Source organism: Diorhabda carinulata, chromosome 5 (genome assembly GCF_026250575.1).
Source record: "Diorhabda carinulata isolate Delta chromosome 5, icDioCari1.1, whole genome shotgun sequence".
NCBI classification, from domain to species: Eukaryota; Metazoa; Arthropoda; class Insecta; order Coleoptera; family Chrysomelidae; genus Diorhabda; species Diorhabda carinulata.
The window spans coordinates 29897216-29911444 of NC_079464.1; the positions used below are offsets into that span (position 1 = coordinate 29897216).

The 14229-nt window shown below is 38.1% G+C and overlaps 1 protein-coding gene across 1 annotated transcript in view; it reads left to right on the forward strand.

The window, feature by feature from the left end:
* Positions 1 to 14229, forward strand: part of LOC130894312 (cGMP-specific 3',5'-cyclic phosphodiesterase) — a 62785-nt gene that overhangs the window by 21639 nt on the left and 26917 nt on the right. The window contains exons 4-5 of the mRNA XM_057801038.1: positions 4972 to 5220; positions 10935 to 11078. Of these exons, the coding sequence (XP_057657021.1) occupies positions 4972 to 5220; positions 10935 to 11078 (393 nt within the window). The remainder of the gene's footprint in view (positions 1 to 4971; positions 5221 to 10934; positions 11079 to 14229) is intronic.

Below are 14229 nucleotides of genomic sequence, written 5' to 3' on the forward strand. Positions count from 1 at the left end.
TGGGGCTGCATTAATTTAAGTAAAAAACTGACATTCTGTAGTCCCGTCCCTATAAGCATCCACCCCCAGATAAATCCGCGGGTGGATGCGAAAAAGAACATTCCTGTCATTCTGACAGGTCCTCTTCCCATTCGGGTCGCAGCTTCGCGCGTAGACTCCTTCCTTTCTCCTGAGTTCTATGGGAGAAAAAGTTTGGAGCGCTGTAATTAAAAACCTATGCATTATACAAAAAAAAGTTTCAAATAAAAAAGACGGAAAATATTATTATCTACAATAATGATCTGTACAATTTTTGTCGTACGATGCGCGGTTCGCGAGATATTCGATAAAACGTGTTTTTCAAGATGGCCGCTGCAGTGAAGCCGTCCCCATATTAAGCAAACACGTCAATCCGTCAAAACGTCAATATTTCGTAACTGTTTACTGCAAACTCCATTAAATATTAACGAACGTTTTGCATTTATATACGATTTGAAACGCTAAAAAATGTTTAGTTTTGGGGCTGCATTAATTTAAGTAAAAAACTGACATTCTGTAGTTCCGTCCTTCTAAGCATCCACCCCCAGATAAATCCGCGGATGGATGCGAAAAAGAACATTCCTGTCATTTTGACAGGTCCTCTTCCCATTCGGGTCGCAGCTTCGCGCGTAGACTCCTTCCTTTCTCCTTAGTTCTATGGGAGAAAAAGTTTGAAGCGCTGTAATTAAAAACCTATGCGTTATACAAAAAAAAGTTTCAAATAAAAAAGACGGAAAATATTATTATCTACAATAATGATCTGTACAATTTTTGTCGTACGATGCGCGGTTCGCGAGATATTCGATAAAACGTGTTTTTCAAGATGGCCGCTGCAGTGAAGCCGTCCCCATATTAAGCAAACACGTCAATCCGTCAAAACGTCAATATTTCGTAACTGTTTAGTGCAATTTCCATCAAATATTAACGAACGTTTTGCATTTATATACGATTCAAAACGCTAAAAAATGTTTAGTTTTGGGGCTGCATTAATTTAAGTAAAAAACTGACATTCTGTAGTCCCGTCCCTATAAGCATCCACCCCCAGATAAATCCGCGGGTGGATGCGAAAAAGAACATTCCTGTCATTTTGACAGGTCCTCTTCCCATTCGGGTCGCAGCTTCGCGCGTAGACTCCTTCCTTTCTCCTGAGTTCTATGGGAGAAAAAGTTTGGAGCGCTGTAATTAAAAACCTATGCGTTATACAAAAAAAAGTTTCAAATAAAAAAGACGGAAAATATTATTATCTACAATAATGATCTGTACAATTTTTGTCGTACGATGCGCGGTTCGCGAGATATTCGATAAAACGTGTTTTTCAAGATGGCCGCTGCAGTGAAGCCGTCCCCATATTAAGCAAACACGTCAATCCGTCAAAACGTCAATATTTGGTAACTGTTTAGTGCAATTTCCATTAAATATTAACGAACGTTTTGCATTTATATACGATTCAAAACGCTAAAAAATGTTTAGTTTTGGGGCTGCATTAATTTAAGTATAAAACTGACATTCTGTAGTCCCGTCCCTCTAGGCATCCACCCCAGATAAATCCGCGGGTGGATACGAAAAAGAACATTCCTGTCATTTTGACAGGTCCTCTTCCCATTCGGGTCGCAGCTTCGCGCGTAGACTCCTTCCTTTCTCCTGAATTCTATGGGAGAAAAAGTTTGGAGCGCTGTAATTAAAAACCTATGCATTATAAAAAAAAAAGTTTCAAATAAAAAAGATGGCAAATATTATTATCTACAATAATGATTTATACAATTTTTGTCGTATGATGCGCGGTTCGTGAGATATTTGATAAAACGTGTTTTTCAAGATGGCCGCTGCAGTGAAACCGTCCCCATATTAAGCAAAAACGTCAATCCGTCAAAACGTCAATATTTGGTAACTGTTTACTGCAAACTCCATTAAATATTAACGAACGTTTTGCATTTATATACGATTCAAAACGCTAAACAATGTTTAGTTTTGACGCTGCATTAATTTAAGTAAAAATTGTACCACGTGACCTCATTTGAAGTTCTAAGTAGGCGTCAAGCGTCAACATGAAATTGTACCTTAACGTAAGCCGCTGCAAGTGACGTGTGGTAATGAATGACACGTGGCATCCAGTTGCATCGACGCACCGCCCTCTCATTAATTTGGACGTCAATTTACAATTTCGTAAATTGTAAACACAATAAGTAAAAGCGGTGACTTTGAGGTTTACTTTATATAAAGTATATTTTAAATTTGTTTTAATATAAAAACTTTACTCTAATCCAATTTTCTTTAACGATATTTGAATCCTGAACTTATATAATTAATTAAGAAACCTTTCGATGCATTGTAAATCTGATTTCAAATTAATTTAATGACATAATTTATAATATTCTCTATTAAATTTACACCCGGAATCCACTAACTATTTTGGGTTACCTTTTTTCCGAAATGAACTGATATCTCAGACAACTACGGCCAAATTAATTTAAAAATACAGTCTCCGGGTCTTTTCACCAGCTAGAATCCGAAATCAGCTGATGAATTATCTACCTGAACCTTAGTTATAATTTCCGGAATGTCCTAATAGTCCATTGAAATGTTTTTAGAGGACGCAATTTTATTTTTGGGACATGTATGGGGGTCAAAAGAAGCTTAACCTCAACTTTGTGGGGTCGACAACTTGTCCCCCGGCCGCCATCTTGGAAAAAGAGGTGCCAACACTTTTTTCGCGATATCTCGGAAACTTTGGAGCGCTGTAACATCGTTTTAAATGAATGAAATTAAAAAAATTACAGAGAAAAATTTTCCTCATAAGATAATCTACAAGATTGGTCGGAGGTAATTTTTTTGTAAAATATATAAAAAAAGTTGTAGAGCAAAAAAGAAAATTTTTATAAAAAGTTTCTCGCTTTTTTGTTTATAACTTCTTTAATTTTAAATTTAGGGCAAAAAGTTATATAAACATATTTGTAGGCAAAACAATTTGCAACAAATTACGTCGGAACAAATTTTTTGTAAGACGCATAGTTTCCAAGATATCGCGATAAAAGTGTTGGCACCTCTTTTTCCAAGATGGCGGCCGGGGGACAAGGGTGACCGCCCCATAAACTTGAGGTTAAGCTTCTATTGACCTCCACAAATAAAATTGCGTAAATTGTAACAGTTCAACAGCGTTATTACAAAAATTAAAAAAATCAAATCACGCTGTACACTGTTTATTAGTGTAGCAAAAAATTTATTTATTCGACGGTTATTACATTGCAGTCATAAACTAGAAAAGATATACTTTATATCGTTTTATATTTTGCGATGATAGATTTTCTGCGATAAAAATAGACAACGAAAACGGAAGCGATATCATGCAAACTTTTTATCGCGTGACTTTTACAAAATTTTCATAAGTTTACTGTAGGGATATGTATTCATAATCTAATCAATAATTTGCATTGTATTTTGCTACCCGACTTGAATATTTTTTATATCAACATTGAATTATGTACAAAATAGTATTCAAAAACATTAACACATAATGGTGGGTCCACACGATACAGACTTTCGTTCGTACAGATATCTGTACAAACTATGAAGTCGGAGTAAAAAATTTTACCCAAACATTTGGATAGAATGTTTATACAGACTTTTCATTACTTCTGACTTCGAAAATACAATTTAAATTTGGATACTTCGACTTTTGGATCGCACCGACATTTGTCTGTACAGTCTAGTTTGCACAGACAAAATTCTATAGAATTTTATGGAAGTCTGTATCGTGTGGACCCTCCATAACACATCACTCATTAAGTCTAACTCAGAAAAACACATTTTTTGAGACACATCTTCTCTAACTTCTCGATGTCGTCCTTGTAGAAGGATTTGTCTTCTGCCTCAAAATAGGCTTCAATTTCAGCGATAGCTTCTTCATTTGAGCTGAATTTCTTACCATTTTGGGATCAGCGAATAGCCACTAGTCACTGGGAGCCAGATCTGGACTATACGATGGATGAGGAAGCAATTCGTTCAATTTAACCATCGTTACCATCGACTGCAAATCGGTACAGTGTCTTGGTGAAACAGTGGTTTTTGTCTTCAATATATGAGGACGGTTTTTGTTGGTTTTTGCAATCAAACGATCCGACAACTTCACCGACTGCAGTCCGCTCAGATGATGATCGTTCTGATTCCGAAGTTAAGGCTTTATCATGGTCGAATATTCATGCATAATTGTGAACACTCTGCCTTCTGATATCTTCACGGCATCAGCTGTCTCAAGCAATTTCAATTTACGATTAGATATAACCGATTTGTAGACTTTCCTGATGTTTTCTAGAGTAGCAACCTCAATGGAACGACCAGAACGTTCACCATCATCGGTGTCCGTACGAACAGGTTTAAATCCAACAAACCAATAACAAATGGTTGTTTTCGATGGACCAGAGCTCCCTCACCGGGGCGGAAAATGGGGAAAATGGAGCCAAAAGCTACTCGCCAGTCTTGCAAATCTCGTCGAACAGCTCCTTATTTCATGGACAACAAATTCTGGAAACTTATCAAATTTAGGAGCAAATTCTTTCCTATTTAGTGTATTGGGGGCTCCTTATTCGTTAAATTTGGCCAGTGAAGTGTCGGCTTTGATTTTATTGGAACGGAGATTGAGGCGTTTTCCTCCTATCCATAATGATGTTTCTGTTTTGGTGTTTGACGATTGAGAGTTTTCTCAGTATGCTGAACCGAACTGGATTCTGCTGGTTTGTGCATATGAAGTTGTAAGGTCGGAGGGGGTTCCCAATTTCGCATTGTAGTCTTTCTATCGGGATAGTACGAAATGCTTCCGTTGATATCCGTAGTGCTGCGCTTTGAATGGTTTCTAGTTGGTTCAAAGTAGGTTTCTGGCCAATAATTATAAAGAAATCTCACTTTATCGAACCAGTTTAAGCAAGGTGTAAGATTGTATTTTATGTCATATTGTTCCAGGACCCACGATTTAACAATGAAATTGATCTACGGACGGGATACAGGACCAATTTGATCCTTTGCATGCCTATATGTAATTATGAAGGTGACGTGATTGGCGTCGCCCAAATTATTAACAAAACCAACGATTCGCAAGATTTCACTGCTCAAGACGTCGAAGTTTTTCAACGATACTTAACTTTCTGCGGTATTGGGATCCAGAACGCACAGTTATTCGAAGTATCAGTGTTAGAATATAAGAGGAATCAGGTGAGTTTATCTATTACAAATCTCTATAGAGTTTCCATCAGAGTCGAAATTGGAATTTGGGATTGGGGATAAGAGATAAATCTATTTTGTGGTACAGATGTTGTAGTAACAGCTAATTTTACCTATAAAGAATTAAGTAATTCAAAAAAGAAATTCTAACCTAGCTAAAAGATGATCTGATCGGCGAAATTTCAAAATTAAACTTGGACAAAACATTAATCTTCTTTTTAAGACCAACAAAGTATAGGGTTTTCCAATAAGAGGTGTTATTTTGAACAGCCCGCTATTTCGGTAAATGTCACTTTTGAAGCTGTCATTTTTTGACATTTGACAAGTAGAAACTACGCCATTAATGAAAATGCGTTCAACAACGCATTGAAATTATTAAAATTCACTATAAAAATGGCGAAAGTTTGGCGGAGACGGTTCGTAAAACTAAAACATTTTTGGGTCGATGTGAAGCACCTTCTCGGACCGCAATACAGAAATTGGTGGAAAAATTTGAGCTGTCGGGACAAGTTAGTGATGCGAAGAATAAAACCCGTGCACGTCGCTCAAAAACAACTGAGAATATTGCTGCTGTAGCCCAAAGTGTTGAAGAAAACCCAGGTTTGTCCGTTCCTCGTCGTTCTTTGGAATTAGCCATTCCACAAACGCCATTACACCGTATTTTGCATAAAGACTTGGGTCTTAAGGCCTATAAAGTTCAGTTAACACAAGAACTCAAGCCGGCCGACCATCAACAACGTCGTGTCTTTGCTGATTGGGTCCTTAACTGATGAGGCCCATTTCCACCTTGGTGGTTACGTCAATAAACAAAATTGTCGAATCTGGGGCTCGGAAAACCCGAGAGTTATTGTTGAAAATCCTCTCTATCCTCAATGCGTGACAGTTTGGTGCGATTTATGGTCTGGCGGTGTCATTGGACCTTACTTTTTCGAAAATGAGGCTGGAGCCACAGTTACGGTGAATGGATTGTGCTATCGAGAGATGATTAATGATTTTTTATGGCCGGAATTGGATGGTATTGATTTGGACAACGTTTACTTTCAACAAGACGACGCTACGTGCCACACAAGCAACGAAACCATCTCGATCTTTTACGGGAAAAATTTCTGGACCGTGTTATCTCAATTGGCCACCGAGATCTTGTGATTTAACACCTTGCGACTTTTTCCTTTGGGGCCAACAAAGAAAGATAAAGTCTACGCCAACTGTCCAGCATCGATTCAAGACCTCAAAGATGGAATTCGTGAGGCTATCGAGGACATAGGGCAGTCGCTTTGCAATTTGGTTACGGAAAATTTCATGAAAAGTATATGGTCCTGTAAACGCAGTCGTGGCGGCCATTTGGCTGATGTTGTGTTCCATTATTAACGGCATACCTTCCTCTCAAAAAATGGCACCTCTTATTGGAATAGGTTCGGTTCGAGCCGAAGAACAAGCAGAAAATATAATAACTGCCCAAAATAACAACAAGAAACCAGAGGAAGTCGAAATAACCAGATATATACGGGGTAGAAGAGATGCAGAATATAGGAAAAAGATGAAATTCAAGATTGGAACGACATTCTTAGACGGATGTGATCGAAATCTAAGTACGCGATCACGCTGACGCTTCCGTTGGCGTTACGTTCGACTTCGCGTTGGATAGGCGTTTAAACGCGAACGGAAGCGTCAGCTAGAGGGCGAGCATAAAAGTTTATAAATCCAACTCAAGTAGCATCAATGCAAATGGAGAATTTGATGAATTAGACGATCCATTACCAACTGTATCTAGTTCTCGAAGATTAGTAAAAATAGTATAAATATATAACAATTGAAGACAAAATTTATGAAGAGAAATAATAATTTTCCTTTGTATCGATTTCAAATATTGGAGAATAATGGAGAAAACTGTCAGCCAGAACAGCCAACTGAATACGATTGAATTGAATTTGAAAGCATAAGAAATGAGAATCATATGCAATTGAAGACATGTTAAACAGTTAAGAAAGAAGGATATCAAGAGGAATCAGCGGAAAAGGAACAGAAGAGAGCTACAGAAGTCGAAATAATAGAAAAATTGAAAGGCAAATTTTTAAGAAACGATATAAAGATCGAATACGAAAAGAAAACAATAATAAAAAAGAAAGGGATACCAAGGAACAGATGTTGTATGGAAAACTAAAATAACATTCAACATAAACAAGGTTGCTAACGTTGCCCTAGGTCCACATGCACTGTACAGAAATCTTTTGCCATTTATACGTACAAAGAGTTGATTTTGGAAGCTCATCACTTTTCCAAACAACTAAAACCTCCGTCTCTCACTTCTTCCTTTTTTCTCGCTTAAATCGCTAGCTCAGATTTTTTTTTGGTGCGCAGAATTCCTTAACCGCGATAGTAGCTGCGGACAGTTCGCCGATACGTCTCTACCTGATCACCGCTCATCCTTCACAATAGAAAACTGCCTGCAGAGCATCATCCTGCACTCCAACGCAATAGGGACAATCCAATGAAACCCTTTTCCCTATAGTACGCAAGTAGCGCGCAAAATACATGTCCGAATAGAAATTGTGTTAAATAAAACCCAAATTCGCCTTAATAGCTTTCTATCCAAAGATACAAGCGTGGTATCAATTGCTTCGTCCACCGTTTTCTTCGATTTTATTCCCAAGAATTTTGTCGATACGCTTTTCTCAGATATATTGCCCTTTTTCCAAAGCAAGAAGATCCACCGTGCAGATTTTCAACAAGAATAAAACAACAAGTTGGGACCAAATGGTAAATAAAACCTAATTTCTCCATGGTGCCTTTATATCCAAAGTTACACTTCTCCTTCTTACGATGCCGTATGACATTCTCTGTAGACGTCTGTCCGAACCATCTGCGCGATCTTCCCTTCTATTATCAGGCGGAGAATCCCTAGGTACTGCAACTTTCTCTCCTTGATTGTCGTGAGAATTTACCCATTTGCTGTATGATCTCTATGTTTGTCTTATGTTCCGTCTAAGAAATCCTCAGCATTCACATGTAGACGTACATCAATTTTCTTCTCTGTGGCCGCATCCATAGTCCAACCTTCCTGGTCCGGAGTTCCAGGCTGAGGTTGCGGTTTGCCAGAAGTGTCCTCGTGTTGTTCAGAGTTTTCCGCGCTTGCTCTTGCTCAATTCTTGATCTGATTTCGAGTTTACGTTTCGAATTGCTGGTTGACGAGCTGTCTCAGGTATTTTAGAGATGCAACTTCTTCGATGATCTCTCCATGGAGACTGGGGGTGGCGTTTCTTTGTATTTTTGAGAACACCAATAGTCTGGGCGTATGCATATAAAGCCCTGCAGTTGTATTCTCGAGAGCTTCGTCGAATACTGGCTCAGAGTAAAAGTTGAACAGTAGACAATACACATCCTTCATGTCTCTACATCTCTGAGTCAGCATTAGTCTGACCATCAACTCTTCCGTTCTCTAAAGACCTTCTTCGAGGCGTGGGACATCAAACCAATCATGCGGTATTTGTCGCATTGTAATGCATTGTCCTTCTTTGGCAGAATGACAAAAATTGGATCTTAGCCAGTCTGAGGGTATTTTTCCGACTCTGTACATTCGGTTGATTAATGTGGTAATGAGATTTATACCAACCCCGTCCCCCGCAGCTGTGAGTTTAAAGGTTTCCGCGTACACATTGTCATGACCATCAACTCTTCTGTTCTTTTGAAGTGTAACTTCTTCTTTGGTAATTTCAGGACCCATTTCATTGGTTTCGTCTGGATCTGGAATGATGAGTAAAACCCAATTTCGCTATGGTGCCTTTATACCCAAAGCTACAGGCGTGGTATTAATTGCTTCGTCCACTGTCTTCTTTGATTTTGTTACCAAGAATTTTGTCAATCTTTTAATCCCCATTCTGGATACCTATGGTTTCCTCGTGTATATTGCCCCTTTTCCAAAGCAAGAAGGTTCGCCGTGCAGATTTTTAATAAGATTCAGTCTAAAATCATCAAGAACTATTAAGATTCCGTGGCTCGAATGAACAATCTGATTAAAGAACAATATAAAGTGGCTTCAAAGACATCCAAATTGTCGTTTATTTCGTAGATTCGTTCTTATTAAACCGCCAACGCTCTCGCTAAGAATGCAATAAAAGTCCCATTCACGAATTTCATGTCTTTTTTTTTTCATTTTAAAAACAAACTTTGTTCGAATGACACACCTCAAAACTCTTCTTCCAAATATAAAATAAACGTCAACCTAACTTCTAACTTTCATTAAACGCTAAGCGAAAACGTCCGATTCCATCAGCCTCAACGTAATTTCATTTGACATTTACAGCAGTTTTCCATTCCGACGAAAAATATATATATTTAAATATATTCCCGAAACTCTTCGTATATATAGATATCATTTTTGTTAATCCGCCTTTTGAATAATGCAAAAAGGTGTATATGAATAATTTTGTAGCTTATTCAACTCGCAAGACGTCAAAATTTTTATATTCGAAATTCGCTAACCAATGAAATCGTAGAATTTTTTTGTGTGAACCACTGTTCGGCTTTAGAATTTTAAGGAGACATTTGGTATATATGCATCAATCAAACTTTATTTCACGTCATCCTCGCGACACATCAAATCAAGGATGCACCACAATTACGAACGTTCCTATCAAATTATTCCATCAAACAAAAGCTTAATGGGATCGAGATCCGGGCTCTGAGGAGACCAAACCATTTTTATTAACACCCCTTATGCCTCTTTCTCTTCCAGATATCATAATTTTAAACTATGCTTGGGATCATTGTCGTATTGGAAAATGGGTCCGTTTCCAATTAATCGCACAGCCATACTTGATTGTTGAGATTATACAGTTTGGCATCAACTTTTCTTCAAACGTCAAACGTCAAACGTCAAACGTCAAACGTCAAACGTCAAACGTTTTGCACCGGTCCACATAATTTTTATAAATATAAAATCTAATCTCGATGGTCAAGGGCCCGCTGCATTCATTGCAGATTGCGGACCATACAACTCCGAAGTCAATGATAAAGGTTCAACTCAATGGTATTGTGAAGCAATCTTTCCTACGGATTTGTCTTCATTATGTAAAATAACGATGGCAGAACGCACTTTACTGCTAATTTCGCGCATTTTTCCCATTTTAAGACAGAGATCACAAGTTTAGACTAATTTGAGATTGTTTGTGTACAAACTCAGGTAATATTAAGTCGAAAACAGGTGTTTTTAAAAGCTGATTAATCCTTATTAATGATTGGTAAGCAACAAAAGCGAAGCAATTAGTTTTTAGCGCATTATAAAATATTACGAGTCTACCGCCTGGCTTTAGCGCAGAGTTTTTGTTATTATTTGTGAGACACCCTGTATATAACTGTATCAAATTCCCTCGAGTAATCGTAAATAATCGATCAATTTCGAATTGATATTATAACTGAAAATATTCAATCGAAAAGTCGTGGATTAATTAGATCAACGCGGCTTTATGAATGTTTCACGAATTCCATAAAAGTTTTAAAATCAATTTCAACCTCCGATTTTTTCGGATAAAATTGAATCGCGTTATTTGCTCAGTAGAAATATGAGGCTTTACTGAACCTTCGAACCCGTTGATTACCGCGGAACGTTGAAACATAAATTCATCCCGACCCTTGTTGAATAGTAAATAAAATCCGAAGCTCAAACATACCGTCATATTCATAAATCTTTTTTTTTTTTTCATTTCCAGATTCTACTGAATTTGGCACGGAGCATTTTCGAGGAGCAGAGTAATCTGGAATGTCTGGTAACTAAAATAATGAGGGAAGCGCAGGATTTGCTCAAGTGTGAACGCTGCGCTGTTTATTTACTCGACTTGGATTGCTGCGAAGCAGTAAGTTTCTTTTTGCTAATTTATGTTGTAATATATAATATGATTTGTACATTGAGGTATCAGTGCATACTCTAATATACAGAGAATGATATAGAGCGAGTAATTCGAAGAATACTCGATGCAATTTTTGGTACCTCTATTTTGAAATCATGAATATTAATAAAACTGGTGAAGATCAAATTATGGGTAATTTAGTTGGAAGAAGCTTTAATCTAAATAAAATATTTCCCATCATAAGTTTGATTTACCGATAGCAACTTAATATTTACTGAAAATTTGCTGGACTTATCACTTCTTCACACATTCCTCTTCAAATCTTGAATTTGTTGGTTATCGTCATTGCACGACTTGATGTTTTTTCATATATAAAGCAAATTAGTTCCCAAAAGTCACATAATTAAGTGCAAACACAACTCTGGACTGCTTGCACTCATTCCAAAGCGATGCTTTCCTAGCACTTGAACAGTTTTTCAAATCCGAAGCTCTAATTCGTCTTCATTCGTTGGACGAGAGCCAGGAAAGTTTGTCAGCCTATTCAAAGGAACGTTCTCTTAAAAAATCAATCAATGTAACATCTTGTGCTTCATTTGAATTTTTCCTTCCTCCAGATCCAACCTTTTGGCGCAAGGTCCCGTCTTTTACCCATCGCTTCTTTATTCTGGTTACAGTACAAGCATTAAGTGCTGCATGTGCAGCACTAGCAGCCTGTTCAAAGGAATGTTCTCTTAAAAAATTAATCAATGTAACATCTTGTGCTTCGTTTGAAATTTTCCTTCCTCCAGATCCAACCTTTTGGCGCAAGGTCCCGTCTTTTACCCATCGCTTCTTTATTCTGGTTACAGTACAAGCATTAAGTGCTGCATGTGCAGCACTAGCAGCCTGTTCAAAGGAATGTTCTCTTAAAAAATTAATCAATGTAACATCTTGTGCTTCGTTTGAAATTTTCCTTCCTCCAGATCCAACCTTTTGGCGCAAGGTCCCGTCTTTTACCCATCGCTTCTTTATTCTGGTTACAGTACAAGCATTAAGTGCTGCATGTGCAGCACTAGCAGCCTATGCAAAGGAGTGTTCTCTTAGAAAATCAATCAATGTAACATCTTGTGCTTCATTTGAATTTTTCCTTCCTCCAGATCCAACCTTTTGGCGCAAGGTCCCGTCTTTTACCCATCGCTTCTTTATTCTGGTTACAGTACAAGCATTAAGTGCTGCATGTGCAGCACTAGCAGCCTGTTCAAAGGAATGTTCTCTTAAAAAATCAATCAATGTAACATCTTGTGCTTCATTTGAATTTTTCCTTCCTCCAGATCCAACCTTTTGGCGCAAGGTCCCGTCTTTTACCCATCGCTTCTTTATTCTGGTTACAGTACAAGCATTAAGTGCTGCATGTGCAGCACTAGCAGCCTGTTCAAAGGAATGTTCTCTTAAAAAATTAATCAATGTAACATCTTGTGCTTCGTTTGAAATTTTCCTTCCTCCAGATCCAACCTTTTGGCGCAAGGTCCCGTCTTTTACCCATCGCTTCTTTATTCTGGTTACAGTACAAGCATTAAGTGCTGCATGTGCAGCACTAGCAGCCTGTTCAAAGGAATGTTCTCTTAAAAAATTAATCAATGTAACATCTTGTGCTTCATTTGAATTTTTCCTTCCTCCAGATCCAACCTTTTGGCGCAAGGTCCCGTCTTTTACCCATCGCTTCTTTATTCTGGTTACAGTACAAGCATTAAGTGCTGCATGTGCAGCACTAGCAGCCTGTTCAAAGGAATGTTCTCTTAAAAAATTAATCAATGTAACATCTTGTGCTTCGTTTGAAATTTTCCTTCCTCCAGATCCAACCTTTTGGCGCAAGGTCCCGTCTTTTACCCATCGCTTCTTTATTCTGGTTACAGTACAAGCATTAAGTGCTGCATGTGCAGCACTAGCAGCCTGTTCAAAGGAATGTTCTCTTAAAAAATTAATCAATGTAACATCTTGTGCTTCGTTTGAAATTTTCCTTCCTCCAGATCCAACCTTTTGGCGCAAGGTCCCGTCTTTTACCCATCGCTTCTTTATTCTGGTTACAGTACAAGCATTAAGTGCTGCATGTGCAGCACTAGCAGCCTATGCAAAGGAGTGTTCTCTTAGAAAATCAATCAATGTAACATCTTGTGCTTCATTTGAATTTTTCCTTCCTCCAGATCCAACCTTTTGGCGCAAGGTCCCGTCTTTTACCCATCGCTTCTTTATTCTGGTTACAGTACAAGCATTAAGTGCTGCATGTGCAGCACTAGCAGCCTGTTCAAAGGAATGTTCTCTTAAAAAATCAATCAATGTAACATCTTGTGCTTCATTTGAATTTTTCCTTCCTCCAGATCCAACCTTTTGGCGCAAGGTCCCGTCTTTTACCCATCGCTTCTTTATTCTGGTTACAGTACAAGCATTAAGTGCTGCATATGCAGCACTAGCAGCCTGTTCAAAGGAATGTTCTCTTAAAAAATTAATCAATGTAACATCTTGTGGTTCATTTGAAATTTTCCTTCCACCAGATCCAACCTTTTGGCGCAAGGTCCCGTCTTTTACCCATCGCTTCTTTATTCTGGTTACAGTACAAGCATTAAGTGCTGCATGTGCAGCACTAGCAGCCTGTTCAAAGGAATGTTCTCTTAAAAAATTAATCAATGTAACATCTTGTGGTTCATTTGAAATTTTCCTTCCACCAGATCCAACCTTTTGGCGCAAGGTCCCGTCTTTTACCCATCGCTTCTTTATTCTGGTTACAGTACAAGCATTAAGTGCTGCATATGCAGCACTAGCAGCCTGTTCAAAGGAATGTTCTCTTAAAAAATTAATCAATGTAACATCTTGTGCTTCATTTGAATTTTTCCTTCCACCAGATCCAACCTTTTGGTGCAAGGTCCCGTCTTTTACCCATCGCTTCTTTATTCTGGTTACAGTACAAGCATTAAGTGCTGCATGTGCAGCACTAGCAGCCTGTTCAAAGGAATGTTCTCTTAAAAAATCAATCAATGTAACATCTTGTGCTTCATTTGAATTTTTCCTTCCTCCAGATCCAACCTTTTGGTGCAAGGTCCCGTCTTTTACCCATCGCTTCTTTATTCTGGTTACAGTACAAGCATTAAGTGCTGCATGTGCAGCACTAGCAGCCTGTTCAAAG